Source organism: Scyliorhinus torazame, chromosome 14, assembly GCF_047496885.1.
Source record: "Scyliorhinus torazame isolate Kashiwa2021f chromosome 14, sScyTor2.1, whole genome shotgun sequence".
NCBI lineage: Eukaryota > Metazoa > Chordata > Chondrichthyes > Carcharhiniformes > Scyliorhinidae > Scyliorhinus > Scyliorhinus torazame.
In genome coordinates this window covers 37900316-37923784 of record NC_092720.1, presented here as the reverse complement: position 1 = coordinate 37923784, position 23469 = coordinate 37900316, and the positions used below count along the sequence as shown (strand labels likewise).

Below are 23469 nucleotides of genomic sequence, written 5' to 3'. Positions count from 1 at the left end.
ACCAAATGGCTTCCCTCCGCACTGCAATACCTGCGATTCTGTGATTTTGCATAAAGTAATAGCCACAGTTCTGTTACTGTGATTTACAAATCATTTATGTTGCCGAAGCTAAAATAGGCTATCTGCAAGGCTTACATCGCCCAGAATAATTCAGATTACCGAATGGCAGATTTGGCGACAAGTTCTCCCAACAATGATCCACTCGGAGGTCCCAGATTGCAGTAACACAAGCTTAGTGTTAATAGCTGACAGTTCTCCTTTAGTCCACAGCAGAGGCCCCTGAGCCCTTCATCAAGAAACCTGAAAATAATAAACTTGTTACTAATGTATGAGAGGAAACATATTTATACTCCGACTTGTATGACCATTTGCTTGTCAGAAGAAACAGTTGAATGTTCCAAATAATAAGGCTGATTTAATTTTTACTTAAATAAATTTAGAAATCAAAATTAAGTTTACGGTAAGCATTCTTCTTTTGCAACCAAGTTCATATTAAAGATCAATATACTCCAGATTAATAACTACATTCAAATATGTACATTATAAAATGGGTCAGATGAACATAATCTCTTAGCCCATTCAATCTCAATATTCAATGAGGCCTGCTATCTTCCCATTGGGGCACCTAACCATTTCTTAACTGAGTTGGTATTAGGGCCTTGACATTGCTCGGAGGTATGAGTTACAAGACAGTACTTTCAATTCTCTGTTTATTCTTAGGCCAGATATATTGGGCTAGAACAAAAACAACTGCAAGTACAGGATAATTGTGAATAAATCAAAGAGGGAGTTCAGGAGAAACGTCTTTACCGAGAGAGTGGTTGGAATGTGGAACTTGCTATCAGTAGTTGAGATGAATAGCATTGGTGCATTCAAGGGGAAGTTGGATAAGGATATATGAGAAAAAGGAATAGAAAGGTATGTTGATGGAGTTAGCTGAAGCAGGGAGTTGGGAGGAGACTCTAGAGCCATAAATACCACAATGGGCTTCTTCAAACAAATGCCTATTTTTGTAATAATAATTCTAAATACTTGGTAATTTAATCAAATTCATTTCTGAAATTTGTTGTTCTGATACATTTCTGACAGTAATGAGTAAATAGTGCCTGGGAACAGAATACTAACATGAGGGATAATCCCATTTTTAAAGAATTGAATTAAAAAACAGCATATTGTTTTAAAATGCCTCTACGTGCTGAAGGTAGTTTGAAGCTATTATTGTTTAGTGTTAACCAGCTCATAGCACTGTATGACGTTAATGGTCATATAAAGAATGTCCTGCAGCCATAACTCTTAGCTGTTTTGATCTACATAAACTAGCCTGTTTTTGGAGCAGTCCTACATTATTATATAGGAGCAGCCCTAAGTGGTTCAATGAATAACGTCCTTCACATCTTAACAGGTGATTAACTTTCATCCATCTTTCCCAATTCGTTCCAAAGACAATAAATATCTTAAAGGAAAGCAGTGAATCCTCAGATGATGGTGAAATGCCCCAATTCTTTCCCCGCACCTATGGCAGACTTTTGTCTGTTTCCATTGCTGGTAATTCCCAGAACAGGTCACATGTCTGTCACTGAGGAAATCAATGTTAGTTACTCAAAATTTTCAGGGGGCAGAATCTGGGAGGGGGTTAAGAAGAACAAGAATACTTCCATAGGCATTCTTGGAACTGTGCAAGATAAACACCAGAAGGTATCACAGCAAGCCAAGAATGCATCACCTGATGATGCCCTTTCATATCCTCACCACCATAGCCTGTTGAATGACAGTATGTACTGAACCAGGCAATTGACAATGACTATACTTGAAGGTAGTACGGTGCACTCAGACACATACCAATAGGGTCACATTGCACAGTATTATATAACTGGCCTTGGTACAGTTGGAAAATTTGATGGAAATTGCAGTAATCTGCTTACCAGACTGCAATGAAACCAATATAAACCTTCTCCAAGATATTGTCATTTAGAGCTTTTGCAACGGTGACAGCCAACTCTCCTGTACCGGCGGCAGCTAAAAACTCACTCAGCTATTAGGAGAGCTCTGATGCCAATATGTATAATTGGCTATCTCTCATCTTTAACTTTGTCCTGCGATGAATCTGGCTCAAATAAATGATTCTGGACCTCTCTTGTTCTTAAGATCTCCACTGACTTCAGCTCATCTCAATCCCTCCCACTGATTCTGTCATCATGGTTACTTGATCCACTTGAGCTCTTTAAGCACTTTGTGATCAAACAACATGACTCAGATCCTTCAGACTTGGGTGACTGACCTTCCCTATCCTTCAGCTTTTCACCTCTTCTCTACAGAGTTGGTCAGGGTGTGGAGAGAGGGATAACTCACAGGGGTGATCTATCTTGGCAGGGGCCTCCAATGAGCACAGGGGGCCTGAAAGGCGGCACAGCCTCCCCTTCACATTTCCACTCATCCTGTGCTCATCCCACAAGCAATGAGAGAGATTGAAATAAGTGGTTCGTGCAAATTTGCAAACATTGAAATAAATGGGGATGGCGATTTGAGGGGCACCTTCTTTAGTCTCGGATTCAAGGGGTTAGTCATTCCTGAGGACAGGGGAGGAGAGCCTGCACACTATTTGCCATATTGACTTTTGATGACCAAAGGTGTATGAAGTGCACTGTGTGATATGGGAAATTTGGGGGTTGGGCAAAGACCAAACACCACTACAGTTCATTGTACCTGTTCCAGCCACGTTTGTTGCAGGGATAAGGTGACATTCCACAGGCAAAAACAGTGACAGTGATTGCCACATTTGAGAACCAGTCCTGATGTTAGGAGTCTTTTTCAGATTATTACACGTGACCAGTTGGGAATATTAACAGTTTAAGCAATATTGCAATGGCTTATATTTTAAAATTAAAAGTTTTATGACCTGCAGGCCATGGGTGGGATTCTCCATCCCGCTACCCCATTTTCCGGCGCGGTGCGCCCCCCCCCTGGCAGCAGGATTCTCCGTTCCCACAGCCAGCCAATGGGGTTTCCCATCGTGGCCACTCCACACCGTTGGGAAACCCACGTGTGTGGTAGCGCTGCCGGCGAAGCGGAGGATCCCACCGATGGAGAATCCCACAGCATATACTTACTCGTTATAATCTAGAACAATGCAAGTCAATGCACTAGAACTGACAGCCTTCCCAAGCCTTTCTATTGACCATGTATCTATTCCACAATCCAACAGCTCTATTTTGGAAAATGGATAGGATGTTCGTCCGCGGAGTTCCAGAACTATTGCCTATAGAGTTACAATGAACAGGATAAAAGGCAAGCTGTTAACAATTACTTTTAAAGGTTACTTGAAGCTAAGAAACAAGAGTCTTTTTGTAGTTTTATGCATTTCACTTACGAAAACAAATGAAGGCTTCAGAATTCCCACAACATGCCTGTGCCAGGGAGGTGGAGGGGATTATTTTAATGAATTAAAAAGTATGGACAGCACGATGGCGCAGTGGGTTAGCCCTGCTGTCTCACGGCGCCGAGGTCCCAGGTTCGATCCTGGCTCTGGATCACTGGCCGTGTGGAGTTTGCACATTCTCCCTGTGTTTGTGTGGGTTTCGCCCCCACAACCCAAAGATGTGCAGGGTAGGTGGATTGGCCACACTAAATTGCCCCTTAATTGGAGAAAATGAATTGGGTAATCTAAATTTAAAAAAAAAGTATGAATATAAGATGCACGGTTCCCTTTAATTTTATAAAGGTCAATAATGAATACAAACACAGGCACGAGAAGACCACTTGGTCCACTAAACCTGGCCTATTTTCATGATGGTAGGGTATCTCGATTAGACACTTCCTCGCCTCTCTGGAGATATGTCATCTCCTGACAGAGGCAAAGAGAGAAAAATCCATGGTTAATGATGAAAATTCAAACTACACTGGAAAGCTTCTCTCTGCTCCTCTCGATGATCAGAATCAGTCCAGGAGATAAACAATAATAATCTTTATTATTGTCACAAGTAGGCTTACATTAACATTGCAATGAAGTTACTGTGCAAATCCCCTAGTCGCCACACTCCGGCTCCTGTTCGGGTACACTGAGGGAGAATCCAGAATGTCCAATTTACCTAACAAGCACATCTTTTGGGACTTGTGGAAGGGAACCGGAGCACCTGGAGGAAACCCACGCAGACATGGGGAGAACGTGCAGACTCCGCACAGACAGTGACCCAAGCCGGGAATCGAACCCGGGTGACAACATATTTGTTATCTGCTAACCCATTTACCTTGATATGACACAGTCATCGACACAATCAAGACCAAACTCCTTTGTATCTTAAAACAAAATTGAGAATCTACTTATCTTTTAATTAAAAGGAAAGGGGACTTAACTCCTACATCTTTCCTTAATCTTTTTGGGGTATGTGGTATTCATGACCAACATCTGTATCCTGAACTCAACAAATTTACAATGAACACCAGCTACCATGAGGTGTGCGAAAGTGAGACTGAAATCAGAAACTTGCAATAAGGAAAATCAGAAGTAATGCAGACACAGCAAATAACATTCTTTCTGCTAGCAATTTGCAATATGGACATTCCCCTCGCACCAAGTCAGGCAATGCATGGACCAGTGGAGAACCTGGACGCATCTCCTTTATAAATGTAGAAGACACACAAAGAAGTGGCAATCTAAGTGAGCAGGAGATCTTGGCTGTGCTGGGACTTTTTTTAAACATGGTTTTGATGGATTATTGATCATCGACATCAACAATTTTAATGTTAAAATACTGCGATCTGAATTCTAGATTGAGTGAAGCATTTGAAAGGCACCACTAGTTTTTGCATTGCAAATACTGCAGATATGCAGTTACCATCGCCTTATATGACTTTGCCTGCGTATAGGTTGATTGACTGCACAATTTGCAGTCAGAAGCAACATTATAGTCTGGGTTTTTGCACCATTGAGATATGTGTGTCTGGAAGCTCCACGAGATGCACTGCAGCAACACGCCAAGGCTCCTTTGACAGCAGTTATGCCACATAGGTTCAGGGAGGTGGCTCACTGCGGCAATTGGTGATGCGCAACAAGTGCAGGCTTAGCCAACGATGCTTACATCCCATGGATTAATCAAAGAAAAGCTTAACATGTGGCAAATTTGGTGAGGAATTCAGGTTCATTGAAAAACATTGGAAAGGAAGTCACAATTCAGCCTAAATCACTGGTAAAATTGTGAAAGACAGACGCTTCAAGTCATTTTTGAGAATTATTACTGGTAATGATAATAATAATCTTTATTTGGTGATATAAGTGGAAGTTCGTGCCTAACTGAATCATTTGGTAATAACTATTCCCATCTCACACTCCACCAACCCCAACAGGTGGGAAATGTAGGGGGGTGCACTTGGACTTTTCATTCTGCAGGAGATTATTAAAAGTCTAAGAACCGAATTTCCAGTCCCACATGCTCCGAGACGGGCTGGAACAAAACATTTACCTCTAAATAGTTTTTTGTAAATTCACAAATACCAAGATGTCACAGTTCAATACCCGGTCAAGTCTATGGCACCATGATGCCCATGTTTATTAATTTAACGTGTACTCTCTCCACTCAGGCCCCCACAAACCAGTGGCTTCAACATGATAGGAATATCGTTGCTTGAGTTGCGAAAGTTACTTTTGTGAAAGTATCAGTGCTTGTAGGTGATTGATTACATTTATATTTCTGCATTCTGTACCATTGTTGAAGGATTGGATTTAATTACCTTACACACACAAATCGTTGACCTTGCAGTAGATTCTGAAATATGGGGCTGTAGTTAACGGGGGAGCATATTGTTTGACCCCTAGAAGAAATGTTGCACGCCAGTTGACTCACGTTAAACAAAGGCCATCCCACAGGAATAACATTATAGAGTCACTACAGTGCAGAAGGAGGCCATTTGGCCCATCGAATCTGCGCAGAACTTCTGAAAGAGCACCCTAACTAGGGCCACTCTGTTGGCCTATCCCTGTAAACCTACCTAACCAATTGGACACCAAGGGGCAATTTAGCACGGCTAATCCACCTAACCTGCACATATTTTGACTGTGGGAGGAAACCAGAGCACCAGGAGGAAACTCACGCAGACACGGGACGAATGTGCAAACTCCACACAGAGAGTCACCCAAGGTCGGAATTGATCCCGTTTCCTTGGAGCTGTGAGGTAGCAGTGCTAACCACTGTGCCACCGTGCTGAGGGCAGAATGAACAAGATGATGAGAGTGGGACATCAATCTCTCACTGGGAGGAAGCCCTACCTGTGGTGGATGTATTATACCAATAAGCCACCATTGTATCTGTACCATGCTTTGCCCTTGTATTTGTATCTGTGCTATGCTGTTGCCCTTGTGGGCTCCATCTATGGGCCATTGTATGGCATTATCCATAGGGGAACATGTTGGGGCATGTATGGGCTCCGCCCATGGCTCCTCCCCTTGAAGGGAGGCATAAAGAGCAGTAGACCTGTGGGCGGTTCTCAGTATTGGATCAGTCGCAGGTAGGCACTGTTCTAAGTTGATTAAAGCCACGGTTCACTTCTACTCTTGTCTCGAGTGAATTGATGGTCGCATCAATTTAATCAACTTAAACGCAACTATGGAATTGGTCCTCAAACCTGACCGACTGGAACTCGATCCGCAGGCCGCGGAGGCAAAATACATTTTTTCGCACTGGCTCCGCTGCTTCAAGGCCTATCTCACAGCCTCCTCCACGCCTTCCGTCACCGACGAACAGAAGCTGAGCCACCTCCACGCACGGGTGAGCCATCGAATCTCTGTTCAACTCGACGAGGCCTCCTCCTATGCAGATGCCCTCGCGATGCTCGAACGCCTCTATGTACTGCCCGTGAACAAGGTCTACGCGCGACACTTCCTCACCACTCGCCACCAGCGCCCTGGGGAATCGCTAGAAGACTACCTACGTGACCTCAAAGCCCTCGCACGCAGCTGCAACTACCAGGCCGTTACGGCCACTCAACATATGGAACTCGCCGTCCGAGACGTCTACGTGGCGGGAGTCCAGTCCAACTACGTGAGACAACGCCGACTCGAAAATGGGGCCCTGGACCTGGATCAGGCGGTAAAGTTAGCCTCCTCTTTGGAAATAGCGTTCCAGAGCCTTAATGCATTCCCGACTGACCATACGACCCCCTCGTGGACCCCCGATCAAAGACTACCCCAGGCTTGTGCCGTGCGGCCGTCCGCCCACCATGGGGGGCTACTCTGCTATTTCTGCGGCCAGTCCCAACACCCCTGGCAGCACTGCCCGGCCCGTAACGCGAACTGCAGCAGCTGTGGGAGAAAAGGACATTTCGCCAAAGTCTGGCTGGCCAGGTCCAAGAACTCTAACTCACAGGCCCGATCCTCAGACTTACAGGCCCACAGACCCCGCAGTGTGGCAGCGGGTCTGCCGACTCCACCCCCTCTAGACGCGTCATCAGCCTCCTGCTATCCGTGGGGGCAGCCATCTTCCAGCCCTCACAGCACATGCAACTCACGGGGGCCGCCTTCTTGGCCATCCTCCCCCACGCGGCTGGCCACATGCGATCCATGGGGGCCGCCATCTGCCATGCCGCACGACGCGTATGATCAACAAGGGCGGCCTATCGCGGAACCGCCCCAGCTCCTCCGACCACGCCGGCTACCCGCAACTCAGCGCGGTCACCCTGGACCAGTCGCGACCCAAGCACCTCCGGAGCTCCATGATGACTGGGTAAGGGCACGAGACGCCTTGCCTTTTCGACTCCGGGAGCACAGAGAGCTTTATTCACCCGGACATGGTGTGACGCTGCTCGCTCCCAATCTTCCCGGCGCACCAAACCATCTCCCTCGCCTCTGGGTCGCACTCGGTGAAAATCCGAGGGTGCACTACCGCAATACTGGGCGCCGAGTACAGCAATTAAAAATTATATGTGCTCCCAGACCCCTGCGCTCCTCTCCTATTGGGACTAGATTTCCAATGCAACCTCAGGAGTCTAACCCTAAAGTTCAGGGGGCTCCTACCCCCACTCACCATATGCAGCCTCGCAACCCTAAAAGTCGACCCTCCCCCACTCTTCGCAAACCTCACCGCCGACTGCAAACCAGTCGTCACCAGAAGCAGGCGGTATAGCATACAGGACAGGACTTTTGTCAGGTCTGAGGTCCAGCGACTCCTGCGGGAGGGAGTCATCGAGGCCAGCAATAGCCCCTGGAGAGCTCAGGTGGTGGTCGTCAAGACCGGGGAAAAGAACTGGATGATTGTAGATTACAGCCAAACCATAAACCGGTACACGCAACTCGATGCCTACCCCCTTCCCCGGATTGCAGACATGGTAAACTAGATCGCACACTATCGGGTGTTCTCCACGGTGGATCTGAAGTCTGCATACCATCAGCTCCCAATCCGCCCGGAGGACTGCCACTACGCGGCTTTTGAGGCAGACAGCCGCCTTTTCCACTTCCTCCGGGTCCCCTTTGGCGTCACGAACGGGGTTTCGGTCTTCCAAAGAACAATGGACTGAATGGTGGACCAGTACGGGCTGCGGGCCACATTTCCGTACTTGGACAATGTCACCATCTGCAGCCATGATCAGCAGGACCACGACGCCAACCTCCACAGATTTCTCCAAACCGCCCAAACCCTAAACCTCACGTATAACAAGGAGAAATGTGTTATCCGCACAACCAGACTAGCCGTCCTCGGCTACGTCGTGGAAAATGGAGTTCTAGGACCCGACCCCGACCGTATGCGCCCCCTCCTGCAACTCCCCCTCCTCCACTGCCCCAAGGCCCTGAAGAGGTGCCTCGGGTTCTTTTCATATTATGCCCAGTGGGTCCCTAACTATGCGGACAAAGCCCGCCCACAATCAAGGCGGGCACCTCTTCCCACTGGCGACTGAGGCCCGCCAGGCCTTCAGCTGCATCAAGGCGGACATCGCCAAAGCCACGATGCACGCGATGGACGAGTCCGTCCCCTTCCAGGTGGAGAGCGACGTATCAGAGGTCACTCAGGTCAATCAAGCAGGCAGACCGTTAGCGTTTTTTTCGCGCACCCTCACCACCTCCGAAATTCGGCACTTCTCAGTCGAAAAAGAGGCCCAAGCCATCAGGGAAGCCGTACGGCACTGGAGGCACTACCTCGCTGATAGGAGGTTAACCCTCGTCACCGACCAACGATCGGTAGCCTTCATGTTCGATAATATGCAGCGGGGCAAAATCAAGAACGATAAGATCTTGAGGTGGAGGATCGAACTCTCCACCTATAATTACAATATAGTATATCGTCCTGGGAAGCTTAATGAGCCCCCAGATGCCCTGTCCCGCGGCACATGAAATGAAATGAAATGAAAATCGCTTATTGTCACAAGTAGGCTTCAATGAAGTTACTGTGAAAAGCCCCTAGTCGCCATATTCCGGCGCCTGTTCGGGGAGGCTGGTATGGAAATTGAACCGTGCTGCTGGCCTGCCTTGGTCTGCTTTAAAAGCCAGCGATTTAGCCCAGTGAGCTAAACCAGCCCCTTGCCAGATGCGCCAGGGCGCAAGATAACCGACTACGGGCTATCCACGATGACCTGTAGGCGATTCTCAGTATTGGCTCAGTCGCAGGTAGGCACTGTTCTAAGTTGATTAAAGGTACGGTTTACTTCTCTTGTCTCGAGTGAATTGATGGTCGCATCACTACCCTTGAGAACTTACAGGCAATCTGGTTGGCTTTGGTTAGCTCAGCAGCACCAGAATACAGTAATGGGGGCTTCTGTGACTTCCAGCAAGTCCACAGGTGAAGGAGACATTGTCAACAGGGAAAGTAAAATCTGGGATTTTGGACAGGGAAGGATTGGAGAGCCTAGGGAAGTGGGTGCGAGGGGGCACAGGAGAAGCTATCATCTTGGGAGCTGGTGCCCCGGTGAGCACAGAGAGCTTCCAAAGGACGACCCAACCTTCCTTCCCGCATTGCAATCAGTTTGTTTTTAAAAAAATGTTTTGTCCACTCCCGTTCGCAAGCCCATGCCGACTGTTCTATGGTATGAGCAGCATATTCTGCATGTCAATTGGCTTGGTAACAAGCTCAATTGAACCCTAATTATTTATTTGAAATGGCCGTTGTGCTGCCAAGTTCAGCATTGCCCACCTACCTTCGGGAGGCAGCCCAGGGTAGGATGGGAAGGTAGTTGCTTGCCACCCCCTGAATTTAAATGCCCTCCATCACAGAAAACACATGTCTACGTAGTCTCAAATTGCCATTAAAATGAGTACGATTACTTACTAAATTTGCTACATCTTGGTTGTTAAGAGCAATGTGCCAGACACACAATTCTTTTCCATACATGTAGCGTTCATCTCGGATTGTCGTTAGCAATGGCTTCAGAATGACTGGTGGTAAATCACCTGCAGTTGTCTCAGGGGGTGCAAGAATGAACTAGAAAGCAACCAGAAATAATTAGACAATAACATCTTCTACTCCAATTAACACTTGATCCACACTTTATGTACATTAACACGGAGTCTACAATGTCAAATTTCATTATGCTAAAAAAAATCCACATTTTTGTCATCCTCTTCTACTTCCTTGCAATTTAATCTTTTTCTTAAACCTCACTGTGAATACATTTCAAGACTTCTGTGATTTTTTTTTGTTCCAATGAGATTTTTGCATAACCTTCTGCATATTTCAGTTGTAATGATACTGCAAAAGTCCTTCCCGTCTATTTCCTTTGTTCCCACTTATTTTATTTTATTGATTTGGTCCATGGATCAATAATTGGGATGTGCCTTTAAGTAGAGGGAGGAAAGCAGAAGGCTCAAAGTTTAAAACAGCTGGCTTGCCAGGATACTGTAGTCTTAGACTTTGATTTTGGGAGAAGGAGTAGCCAGACATTTCGGCACCAAGTAGATTTTGGACAGGGAAGGATTGGAGAGCCTAGGGAAGTGGGTGCGAGGGAGGAACCAGTTTTGGAGTGAATCGGTTTGATTGGTTAACTGGCAAGCAATGGGTTGGCCAGGGACAGTGTTCTGCCTGACAACAGTCAATGATTGGTTCCTGCAGGGTGAATTTTCTGAGAGAACCTTCCAGAAGTGATCGGACCTCAGAGGTTAAAGGAGCTTTTTTCACTCTGCTGCCTGTTGTCTGCTATCTGTCGGTAGAAGCTGAAGATCTTTTAAGCATATCGTAACCAGCAGCTTTTTGTTCTTCAGGAGCTGAAGTAAAATAACTGATCTATTGTTTTGAAAGCAGTGAGTGTCCAGCATATCCTTTGCTGTAAACCTGAAAGGATGCTGGGTCTGCAGGGAAAGTAAACGACCTGGCCTGAGAAGATCATATCAAGCCTGCAAGAAAGGAAGGACGAAACCAGAAGCCTGAACTTCAGAGAAACATTGGCTGGACATCATCGCTGTGAATCAAAGATCCCTATGCTTTTATCTTATTAATATTTCTTTCCCTTTCCACCACCCTTCCCCCTCTATGTGGTTTGTCTGAGTCTGTGTAAAGAATGGGGCGAGTTAGAAAAGTGGAGGGAAAAGGGTTTGGAAATGAGTAGTAGATAGACAACTACATTTTCTGTCTGTGTAATTAAAGATACTATTCAAAATAAAAGGTTACTTGTGTTTTAAAGTTACAAAGCTGGTGACGGTAGTTTATTGGACTCAACCAAAGACCTCTTAAATAAATCTAATTTCACTTGTGTTGCGACTCCGGGTCAAGTGGGGCTGGAATTGACCGGGCAGTAGCCCAGGGAGTTGTAGCAATACCATGACCACAATTTCATGTGTGCTTCCTGGACATTTCTATTACTTACCAAACCATTACATTATTAAATGTTTATCCACTTATTTATTGGTTTTCTTTCCACAACCAACCAATTTTGCTGATTTTCTTAATAATCCAGTTTGTGATCCGTTTCTATGCAGAAAACATTCACATTATTCAGAAGCAGAATATTGTTATCATACTACATTTTTCTGTATTCTAACAGATAACATCTGGCAACCTCCCCCACATAGATCCAGGATGTTTAATATTGGGCCTTTGAAATTGCAGAAGGAAATTCAGAAACAGGAAACCACCAACAAGCCAGAAGAGGGGGGTAAAGTTTAATATTTGGGGTGATACAAAACAGGTGATAGCAAATCAGTAGTCCTTTAATTCCCACTAATTTTTATTTACATTAACTTTCTCTTTCACACAAAGTGAGATTCTCTGGCCTCCCACCTGCATGTTTCTTGGTGGCGCGCTGTTCGCTGCCAGCGGGATTATTTGCTCCCGGCATTGTCAATGGAAATTCCCAATGATGCCACCCCATGCCGCTGGGAAAGTCACGGTGGGGATGCGCTGCCAGCGTAATGAGAGAATTCTGTTGCCAGTGAAATGCCGAAGAATTCCAGCCAAGATCTAATCCCAGGTTGCTTAACAGCCTGCCTCCACTGACACCAAAGTGGTGGATCATATGTTAGCCAGTTGGATGCATTCATTAGACATCATGGGGTGAATTCTCTGCCCCCGGTGGGGGGCTTTCCAATCCGGTGGAGAATCGAGTGATGAGCAAAAACCGGGATTGGCACCCGGATCCCCCGCCAGCAGCGGCAGCATGCTAGATGCCCCGTTCCTGCGAGAGGATGCAAATGGGTTACTTGCATCCAATTTACGGGCTACAAGCCTGATTGAGCGATGACCGTTGATGCTCCAACCCTCTTAGCCAGGTTTCATTCAGGCGTGGATTGGTGCAAGTATTTGCAAGCTTGGCCCTGATATGAGTGGCCATGCATTGGGCCAAGAGGGTAAGTATTTAACCAAAGCCCATCAGAGGGTGCCCCACAATGCAAATTCTGTCCACCTCCCCAGTCCCCCTATCTCCCCCCCCCCCATCAGACCCTGGACAGAGTCCCCATATCAGAGACATTCCCCTATCAGAAACACCCCTCATCAGAGACAGCCATATCCGAGAACCCCATATCAAAGAACCCATATCATACCCCCCCCACATCCCATCAGTCATCTCATAGGGCAGCACGGTAGCATTGTGGATAGCACAATTGCTTCACAGCTCCAGGGTCCCAGGTTCGATTCCGGCTTGGGTCACTGTCTGTGCGGAGTCTGCACATCCTCCCAGTGTGTGCGTGGGTTTCCTCCGGGTGCTCCGGTTTCCTCCCACAGTCCAAAGATGTGCAGGTTAGTTGGATTGCCCGTGATAAATTGCCCTTAGTGTCCAAAATTGCCCTTAGTGTTGGGTGGGGTTACTGGGTTATGGGGGTAGTGTGGAGGTGTTGACCTTGGGTAGGATGCTTTTTCCAAGAGTCGGTGCAGACTCGACGGGCCGAATGGCCTCCTTCTGCACTGTAAATTCTATGATATGATAATCTATGATAATCTCTGTCTGGAAGCTAAAGAGCAGTCCAGGCAGAAGCAGTGAAAAATCACTGCGTTTTCACTTACCTATCCCTTTACACCGGCTGCCTCAGACAGAAATGTTGAAAGCAGCAGCTGTTACTTCACAGAAATCCAAAGCGCATCACAAAGGCTTTAAACCCCCTCAGACCCTTTGATCTGCAAGGCTTCTATTGAAGACAAATAGCTTTTTGTAGGTTGTAATTAACAGGGTAATAACTTCCAGGCAGTCAAATGCCTGGATTTTTAATTTTCATTTCCCTTCACGCTTGAATGCATCTCAAGTACCCTGCTTTGAATCTAATCACAATGTTTATATATATCTAGCCATGATTGACAGACCTTCACCACCTCAAAAGAAGCTAAGTGCTTTCTGCTGAGAAAAAGAGGAACTGAAAGCACCTACCTCCCAGATGTTTCTGCCTGGACTGCTCTTTAGCTTCCATGTAAGGTGACTGATGGGGGTGGGGGGAGGGGGGGGGAGCGATTGGGGGTTTCTGATATGCGGGTCTCTGAGGGGTGCCTCAGATAAGGGAATCTCTGATATGGGCATGTCTCTGAGATGGGTGGGTGTCTGAGGTGGGAGTCTCTGAGGTGTCTGATGGGGGTGTTTCTGTTGGGAGTCTGATGGGAGGGTGTCGGTCATCCTTATGTGTGCGTGCTGTGGTGAGAGGGTGACCTGTAATGTTGCGAGGGGGAGGGGGACTCAAAATGCTGGCCTGGTATCGGGTTTCCTCCCTGCCATGCATAAATTTGCATGGCAAGGGAGAGGGAATGGTTCCTGGATGCCACTCCTAGAGCCAGCACAGACCAGGAATGATTCTACTCTGGGAACAGAACTTAGTTTCTCAAACAGAGAATCCTGCCCACATTGTTGTCACTGATGACATAGGATAATGAATAAAGTGCAAGGACTACAAAAGACCATTATTAACAAAATTTAGAAATGCTAGTAAATCCAATAGTCCCCCTAGAGATGGAAAGAAGTGGTCAAAACTTTCAAAATATTTGATTAATTTATCAATTTACCTCATAATTTGAGCCCCCAAAATCAGGGGTATGGATTAGCAACATGGCTGGGTTTCTCAGGCTTGAGAAAATTAAGTTCGCCCTGATAGGATGAGTGTTAGGGTTCGTCCGCAGGTGGCAGCCATTTATCGACTTCTTTTGGGAAAACTAAACTCTCAGCAGATACAATAAGCGGGCGGAGGTTAGGGAATAAGGGGGTAGAGGGAGTTAGTTTAGTTTAGGTTAGTTCAATTTAGGCGGGTTCAGCGAGGGGAGATCGAGGGACTTGGGGATTGTGTGTAAAAGCTATGTTGGTGGGGTATGGTTGTTGGTTGGGGGGGGGGGTGTTAATAATAAAATATAATCGCTTATTGTCGCAAGTCATCTTCAATGAAGTTACTGTGAAAAGCCCCTAGTCGTCATGTTCCGGCACCTGTTCGGGGAGGCCGGACGGGAATTGAACCCGCGCTGCTGGCATTGTTCTGCATTACAAGCTGGCTGTTTAGCCTGGGCTAAACCAGCCCCATGTGTTACACACTGAATTAGGTTTACATTTGTATTTGTATCTTCTTCTGTTATCAAACCATAAACGCCTTAATAAAATGTTTGTTAAAAAAAGATTTACCTTATAATCTACCCAAGTTAGAATGGCAGCGCCATTAACTTTAGTTACACATCGCGAGCCATGTATAGTTACATCGAGCACAGCCAACTGAATGGTAAGGTGCAAGATGACTTACCGAACGTCTTCTTCATATCACTGGCTCTATTTTATAGAATTGTGACTGAATTCTTCCCATTGATTGTTTAAAAATCTTGATGCTACCTCAGACTTTTACTATTGCTACAAAGTCGACTTATTGGGGATCGAGTATTTTCTAGTTGGATCTGGAAACCTCAGGGTTTCTACAACCAACAACCTCCTGCACAAAGACAGACCTGCTGCATGCAGTATTCGGATAACGAAGGAAGTCACTTGACCAGTATTTTTAACAGAAACTCTCATTGCCGTCGCCATATTTGTGGTTGTTTACAGTAATTGTCTCCACCTCAAAACCAGAAAATTAAATGTTACAAGTGTCCCATTTTTGGTTTCCTTTGATATAAAAAACCTTTCATGTGAGATTTTCCCAATCTTAGGGTTCTTTTTACAACACCCTCTGGGCATCTGTTCTAACATATGTTTTACATTTTACTTGAGATTTGGAAAACAAATACATGTTTTGTTTCCAGAGACACTGAGCGTGTCAAGAATTATTTACTTGCACCAGCTTTCTACAGTCCTGTTGTACCCTCAATAGCGACGCTTAGAGTGTAAACGGCAAAGAAGGCTTTAATAAGCTAAGAACTAGCCTGGTGCCGAGACGTGTGCTAACAGAGGCGCCGCCCACAAGGTGGCCCCTTATATACGGCTCCCAGATGGGCGGAATCCCCCAGGGTTCCAAGCCCGGTCTTAAAGGGGACATCGCCTTACATGATGACAAGGGTACAGTGTTACAGCAACCGTTCAGCACAAGTCCCAAAACGAACTTGCTGCGCAGCCAGTGTTTGAACAAATTTACACGCTTAGCTTGTTCTGCCTTTCAATTCGATCACAATTGATTTGCATCTTACCTTTGCCTATCCACTTTTGGTTCCGGAGCATCTCAGACGTTTGCATAGCAAAAACCTATCAATGCTTCTCAAAAATACATTGTGTTGCAGTCAGCCGAGAGGTGAGGAAAATGGGGGAAACATTATTCCACCACCTCCCCTTGTCTGTAATAATTCTAATTTTCATACCTGAGGGTAATGTACCCAGGGCAGTATGTGAACAAGAATAATCTTTTTATCCCCAAATCTCCATAATACTAATGTCCACAATACCCATTTTCTCGAATACACACTTCCCCCAAATGTGGCAAGACAATGCAGTTGAAGACAAAGAGGATGTCCTCAGTACACGTGACAATAAACAAATCCAAATCCAATATCTTGTGATGAAATTTCCAGGAATACGTCCAACCCTATTTGACAGCCCGATACGTACTGCCTACGTTCATTAATTTATTCCCCATCAACTACTCATGCAGCACGGTGGCACAGTGGATAGCACTGCTGCCTCGCAGCACCAGGGACCCAGGTTCAATTCCGGCCTAAGGTGACTGTGTGGTGTTTGCACATTCTCCCCGTGTCTGAGTGGGTTTCCTCCGGGTCGTCCCACAGCCCAAAGATCATAGAATCATTTACAATGCAGAGGGAGGTCATTCGGCCCATCAAGTCAGCACTGACCCTTGGAAAGGGCAGTCTACTTAAACCCACATCTCCATCCTATCCCCGTAACCCAGCTAACCTTTTTGAACACTAAGGGCAATTTAGCATGGCCAATCCATCTAACTGCACAAGATGTGCAGGTTAAGTGGATTGGCCATGCTACATTTCCCTTAAAGTGTCCAAACAAAAAGGTTGGGTCTTCTTGGGTTACAGGCATGGTGTCGGGGTGTGTGAGGTCGGTGCAGACCAGATGGGCCAAATGGTCTCCTTCTGCACTGGACAATTTCTATGATTCTATAATAAGTATATCCCCTCCTAGAATATAGGGCGGGATTCTCCCATTCGGCAGCAGAGTGTCCACGCCATCGGAAATGCCATCCCGTTTCACGAGGGCGTGAATGGCCCGCTGGGAGTACCGATTCTGGCCCCTACAGGAGGCCAGCACGGCGCGAACTGAGTGCCGCGGGATCCGGGCATGCGCAGTGGCACCGGCGCCAACCCGTGCATGCACGGTGGCCTCCCTCAACGCGCCGGCCCCGACGCAACATGGCGCGGGAGTTCAGGGGCCGGCGCAGAAGAAAATAGGCCCGGGGGGCGAGAGGGTGGCCCGCCGATCCCGGGCCCCGATCGCGGGCCAGGCCCAATCGGAGGACTCCTCCCGGGGTTATAGTCCCTCTCTCCCCCCCCCCCCCTCCCCCCACAGGCCGCCCCCTGACCCTGCGCGCGGAGTTCACGCCGGCTGCGACCATGTGTGGACGGCACCAGCGGGACTGTGCCTTTTTAGAGCAGCTGCTCGGCCCATCCGGGCTGGAGAATCGGCGGACCAGCCACGTATAGCGGCCCGCGACTAGCGCCGCATCAAACGCGTCGGCGTCGGGGCAGCGTGGCCCGGTTGTGCAGATTCTCCGACCCAGCCCCGGGCTGGGAGAATCCTGCCCATAGTTTCTCTCTCTCCAATCACTCACTACACCAACATGTTCATTTGCCAACTTGAATCTCAGAGTCCCACATCCACCCACTCAAAATTCCAATCTCCTAAATACTCTCCATCCCCTCAACTGCGCATTGCCCCTCCCTGCTTCTTTACTACGCACATTCTTCCACTCAAACTGCATCACAGTCCCAAATCCAAATTACGTTCTTCCAAATACCTTCTGTACTCTTTCCGAACGACTCACCATTTCGTGCATAACAGCAGAATTTCTCCACCCGCTGAACATCTCGTGCACAGATTTCCAAATTTTTGAAAACAGTGCACCCCTCTCACAAGCAACACGTTCATTCACTTATCATCAGCTTTGCTATAAAAGACCATCCTTAGAAAATACCATGGGCGGGATTCTCCGACCCCCCCCGCCGGGTCGGAGAATCCCCGGGGGCGGCGTGAATCCCGCCACAGTGCTCCGACGCCGGCAGCCGTATTCTCCAGCACCGGTTTTCGGGTGGGGGTGATGTGTATGCCGCGCCGGTCGGGGGCAGTTGGCAGCGGACCCCCGACAATTCTCCGGGCCCCGATGGAGTTCCTGGCCAGTCCCGCCGGCGTGAAATGGACCTGGCCCCACATGGCGGGACCTGGCTGGTGGGCCGTCTAGTGGAGTCCTCGGGGCGGGGGGGGGGGCGCGGGGGGATCCAGCCCGGGGGGGGGGGGGGGGGGGATCTGGCCCGGGGGGCGGTGGGACCCCCACAGTGGCCTGGCCCACGATCGGGGCCCACCGATCTGCGGGCGGGCCTGTACCGTGGAGGCAATCCTTCCTTCCGCTCTGGCCTCTGTAGGGCTCTGCCATGGCTGGCACGGAGAAGAACCCCCCTGTGCATGCGCAGGAACACACCGGACAGTGTGCGCATGCGCGGAACCATCCGGCGGTTCTGCGCATGCGCCAACTTGTGCCGGACCTTCGCTACTGGTTGGCGCAGCACCAACCCCTCCGCCGCCGGCCTAGCCCCCGGAAGTGCGGAGGATTCCGCAACTTCCGGTTGGCCCGACGCCGGAGTGGTTTGCGCCGCTCTTGGCGTCCAGCCAATTGCGGGAGAATCCCGCCCCAAATCCTATAACTTGCCATTAACAGCCTCATAGATCAGCTGATATATTAAAAACATGTATGCCAACACTCCGGTTACTACACAAATGCTAAACACTACAGGCGGCACAAATTTTAAATACAGGCTGACATTTTCCAGCCGTTGCGATTCATTTTTCCCGCCAGCAGGGCACTCAGCCCGTGGGTTTCCCGGCGGCATGGTGTGGTTTCAATGTAAAATCCCATTGACAAGCGGCGGGAATGCAGAATCCCGTTGCCAACGAAAGATGCGCCCAATCTTAATACTGGGAACGCTCAGCAGGTCAGGCAGATTCTGTCACAAAGCAAAGAAAGTAAACAATTCAGAAAGCATTTCTGGGACCTGCTAAGATCACAACGAAGGTAGACAGGACCTGAAAATGTTGGCCGTGTCCCAAAGGCTGCCTGCAGAGGAATTCACCACCCCCAGATCCCCCACCCCCTTCCATACACTGGCTGCCTTTCCTGCTTTTGATTACACTTTTTAAACATGGTGGTGAGAAGGCAACACCGCAGCCTCCTTGTTAAAGTGCCCTCTTACTTATCCTCTATTTCAAGCTACTTGCTGGTTTGATTGGCCCTCCGTCTTGGAAAGCCCGCCTGCCACTTAATTGGTCAGAGAACCAGTCTTGTTGCCAATTAAAGGGGGGGGGGGGGGCGCCCTGGTCAAAATCCAAAAGAGTGACTCTTGCCCCTCAGGGTGTAGGTTCAGAATCCAGAATAAGTCCCAACTCCCATTTCCTGTGTGACGATTGGAGGATTTTTGGAAAATTTGGGACAAATTAACTGTTAAAAGCCAGGGGTTATAGGGTGTTTGGCTGCAATGTTCATGTATTTTAAAAGGGATTTTGTTTTGCTTCTTGTAAATAGCAGGTGAAATTGACCAGAATAATGATTGGGGAGGTCCCTGGGGAGTTACCGTGCTTTTGCAGCCTGCAGAGATGAGGGGCTGGATTCTCCGTCCCTGCGTCTAAGTGCTGACACTAACGGAGGATTGATGGTGTTTCACGACGGAAACATCGGCGGCAAACCCACACCAATTCTGCTGCGTTAAACACCTGTGGAACGCGCAAAAAAGAATTGGAGAATCGCCGGGTCCGTGCTGGACATGTACAGGGCTGACAAGCTGCAGCCGCGCGTACACCTACACCCCCCCCACACACACATGCACTGTTTGTGCCGGAAAAGATGGTTGTGCTAGATCATGTACCCGTCCACCCCAACCCCACAGTCCACCTCCTCGCCAACCCCCCACAACTCCCCCCAGCCAGCAACATGGCTCTCATTGGAGTATGATGGCGCTGTACGCCCTCGCTCTCACTCTCCGCAGCCGCCACGCCAGGCTCACAACTGCTGAGACGACACGTGGCCCGCGTCATCGGGAACTCGGCCCATCGGAGGCCGAGCATCGCGGGTGGGCCCGATAATGATATTCAAGCGGAGTTGTGACTGTGCGCGCCGCATTTCTCGATGATGCCGATTTGGAGGGGGCGGAGCATCGCAACCCGGTGTCAAACTGCCACCTGCCGTGATTTTGAGGTTGGGAGCCATTCTTCGCCCGATCGCCGTTCCCGATTTCGGCATCAGGCAACGGAGAATCCCGCCCAATGTTTTTCAGCTGGAGAGACGAGGCAGAGAGGCAGTGAGTTTGGAGAATCATTGACAGAGAGAGAGGATCCAAGTTCTGATCTGCCTCACTTGAGTCCACAAATCTTTCTAAGTAGAATAGTTAGAAGAGCAGTAATATTTTAAAGCAGGACAATCTTGTCTGAAGACAAGGAAGAGGCTTAACCAACCTCGTTGAAGCTGCTAGTTGAAGATATTCAGCCAGAGTCTGAAGATGTCCTAACCGAAGTCAAGTATGTTTTATGAAGCAAGTATTACTCTACGTTCTGCTAATTTTAAGCTGATTAAAAGCTCTATGTTTTTTTTCTTGTTGTTAATGGGAAACTGTAATGAAATGAAATGAAAATGAAATGAAAATCACTTATTGTCACAAGTAGGCTTCAAATGAAGTTACTGTGAAAAGCCCCTAGTCGCCACATTCCGGCGCCTGTTCGGGGAGGCTGGTACGGGAATTGAACCGTGCTGCTGGCCTGCCTTGGTCTGCTTTCAAAGCCTGCGATTTAGCTCTGTGCTAAACCAGCCCCTAAAGTAGCATTAAGGGGTAATTGTCAGCTGCACTTTTTGTGTGAAGTTAAAAGTTTAATATTGTATCCCGAATAAAGTTTTGTTTTAGAAATACCAAGGCCCTATTTTATTCTTGCAATCACTCCTGGAGCAAGTCATTACTTTTGCACAGTCTTAAAATAAACTCAAATATTAGGGTTTTGGACCTGGATCCAAGCCACTGGTGGGGTCTGGCCTGGGACCGTAATACCTGTCTCCAAAAGAAAAATCCAGACCGTCAGATTTTATGGCCATTCTTCTGAGAAAGGGTCACAATATTTGAAACTTTGACCATTTTACTTTCCCTGCAGGTGCTGCCTGTTTCCAACATTTTACGTTTTACTTCAATTTTAATCAAACAATCTTAAGATGAAAGCAAATTACGGCGGATGCTAGAATCTGAAACAAAAACAGAAAATACTGGACAATCTCAGCAGGTCGGACAGCATCTGTGGAGAGAGAAGGGAACTAATGTTTCGAGTCTGGATGACTCTTGGTCAAAACAATGTTAAACTGCTTTGTACATCACAACTGCAACCAGAAACTAGCAAAGCATATTGGAGCCCCTGGAGTTTCCAGGCTAATAACGATAAATAAACAGGTTACCTTTGTTAGGATTTCTTCATTTTCGATGCACTTATGCAGGTTTTGTACGAGCGTTGAGCTGACTGTGCTGAAAGTCTGACCACACTGTCGCTCGTAACTTTTCAAAAACTTCTGAATGATGACTGAAACGTTTTGTTTCTTCCCCTTCTTATCCTTCTTTTTCTTCAGTTTCCCCATCTTTCTTGTTCTTCCCAAGACTTTACTGTAAAGTGACACAAGAGAAGCAACTTACTGTTTGTCTCAGCTACCTAACTCCCGAGAGTATTTTATTTGTTTGAAATTAAAATGCCTCCTAGAAACCACTTCAAAGTGACAGGTGTAATGAATACCATGAAACTGCCTGAGGTTAATGTGTTGAGTGAAACCAATCCTGATAAAGTGTTCATAGCAGTTAAAGCAGACAGAATTAATGTACAGGGAGCATTGCAAATTAAAAGGGGAGCAATTACTAAAATAAATCCTTCCCTTTTGCCGTGCCTTGATTTCTTTGTCCTTCAACTTAATTTCCTGCTTTTTCAGAACATCTAGCCATGGTGTCCCAGTAAAACATGATGCCACTTTTCCACAGGGCTACTATTAACATTCACAAGGCAACTGCTGTGCCACATGACAAGATTTTACAATCACTCTGCCCTGGAGACTAACATAAACAGAAAGCGTAACCAATGCTGCATAATGAATGTTCATGTGCTCGGAGGATTCAATGTAAACTATTTACAGAACAAATCACCAACTCATCTCTTTGGTATCTCTCTAGGACATAGATGGGCAACCTAGGCTAGTGAGTGGGCCGCATGAGTGGCCCTCCTTCATCTCAGTGGGCCACAAGATTGAAATCAGGCTTGTGCGCTAACCAATACCCCATGCAAAAGGGTAAATACATTTAATGCACACCAAACATTTCAAATTGAGATACAGAAAATGCTAAATCATTCATATATTAATAGAACAGTCATTAACTCACACAGGCAAAACAAAATAAATATTTACTTACCTTACATATATTACAATTTATTCTGCTTCACAAAGCTAATACCAGCTACAACCAAAAGTTATACATTTAAACAGATATGTGCTTCAGGTATTTATTTTATTAATTTATTTTATCTTTATTTATTTTAATTAATGCATCCAGATAATCTTTACCACTGCTGTTACAAAAACTTTATTATGAAGAATATGTTACAGCTACCAATACACTGGAAAAGTGTTTAAAAATAAATGAGGAAAACAAATAAAATACTCACCAACCAATTGCTTCCATCTTGGTCTCGCTCTTTTCCATGTAATTATATTTCCTGGCTCCTCTCTCACCCTCGCTCTTTTTTGCACTCTTTTATACTTCCAGCTCCACTCACACTATCACTCTTTCTTGTGCTCCTTTAACCTTCCAGCTCCGCTCTCACTCTCTTCCTTTCACGTGCTCCTTTCTCCTTCCAGTTCTGTTCTCACTCTCGCTCTTTCTTGCGCACTTTTATACTTCCAGCTCCACCCTCACTCTCGCTCTTTCTTGTGCTCCTTTAACCTTCCAGCTCCACTGTTGTACCATCAATTCACTGCAAGATGATGAGAACGAGTGAACAGAGGCTTGACCTCCTGCCAGCAGGGAATCAGGAGACTTCTAGACCGGAGGGCAAGAAGAACGGCCTTCCATACCGCCGCGTTCTCCCTCTCCACCTGCCCGTTTCCCTGCGGGTTGTAGCTCATAGTCCTGCTCGAGGCGATGCCCTTACTGAGCAGGTACTGACGCAGCTCATCGCTCATAAACGATGTACCCCGACACAGTGGATGTATGCAGGGAAACCGAACAGGGTGAAGATGCTGTGCAGTGCCTTTATAACAGTGGCCGAGGTCATGTTGGGATAAGGGACAGCGAAGGGGAAGTGGGACTACTCGTCAATGACGGTCAGGAAGTGGTCGGTGGACAGGAGGGGCCCTTTGAAGTCAATACTGAGGCGCTTAAAGGGCCGGGAGGCCTTTACCAGATGAGTCTTATCTGGCCGATAGAAGTGCGA

The 23469-nt window shown here is 47.2% G+C and overlaps 1 protein-coding gene across 1 annotated transcript in view; it reads right to left on the bottom strand.

The window, feature by feature from the left end:
• The window catches only part of LOC140389480 (uncharacterized), a 147138-nt gene that overhangs the window by 18634 nt on the left and 105035 nt on the right, over nucleotides 1–23469 (bottom strand). Inside the window, exons 2-5 of the mRNA XM_072473611.1 lie at nucleotides 21455–21656; nucleotides 10245–10397; nucleotides 3108–3256; nucleotides 160–300 (exon numbers count right to left, since the gene is read on the bottom strand). Of these exons, the coding sequence (XP_072329712.1) occupies nucleotides 160–300; nucleotides 3108–3256; nucleotides 10245–10397; nucleotides 21455–21631 (620 nt within the window). The 5' untranslated portion in view covers nucleotides 21632–21656. The remainder of the gene's footprint in view (nucleotides 1–159; nucleotides 301–3107; nucleotides 3257–10244; nucleotides 10398–21454; nucleotides 21657–23469) is intronic.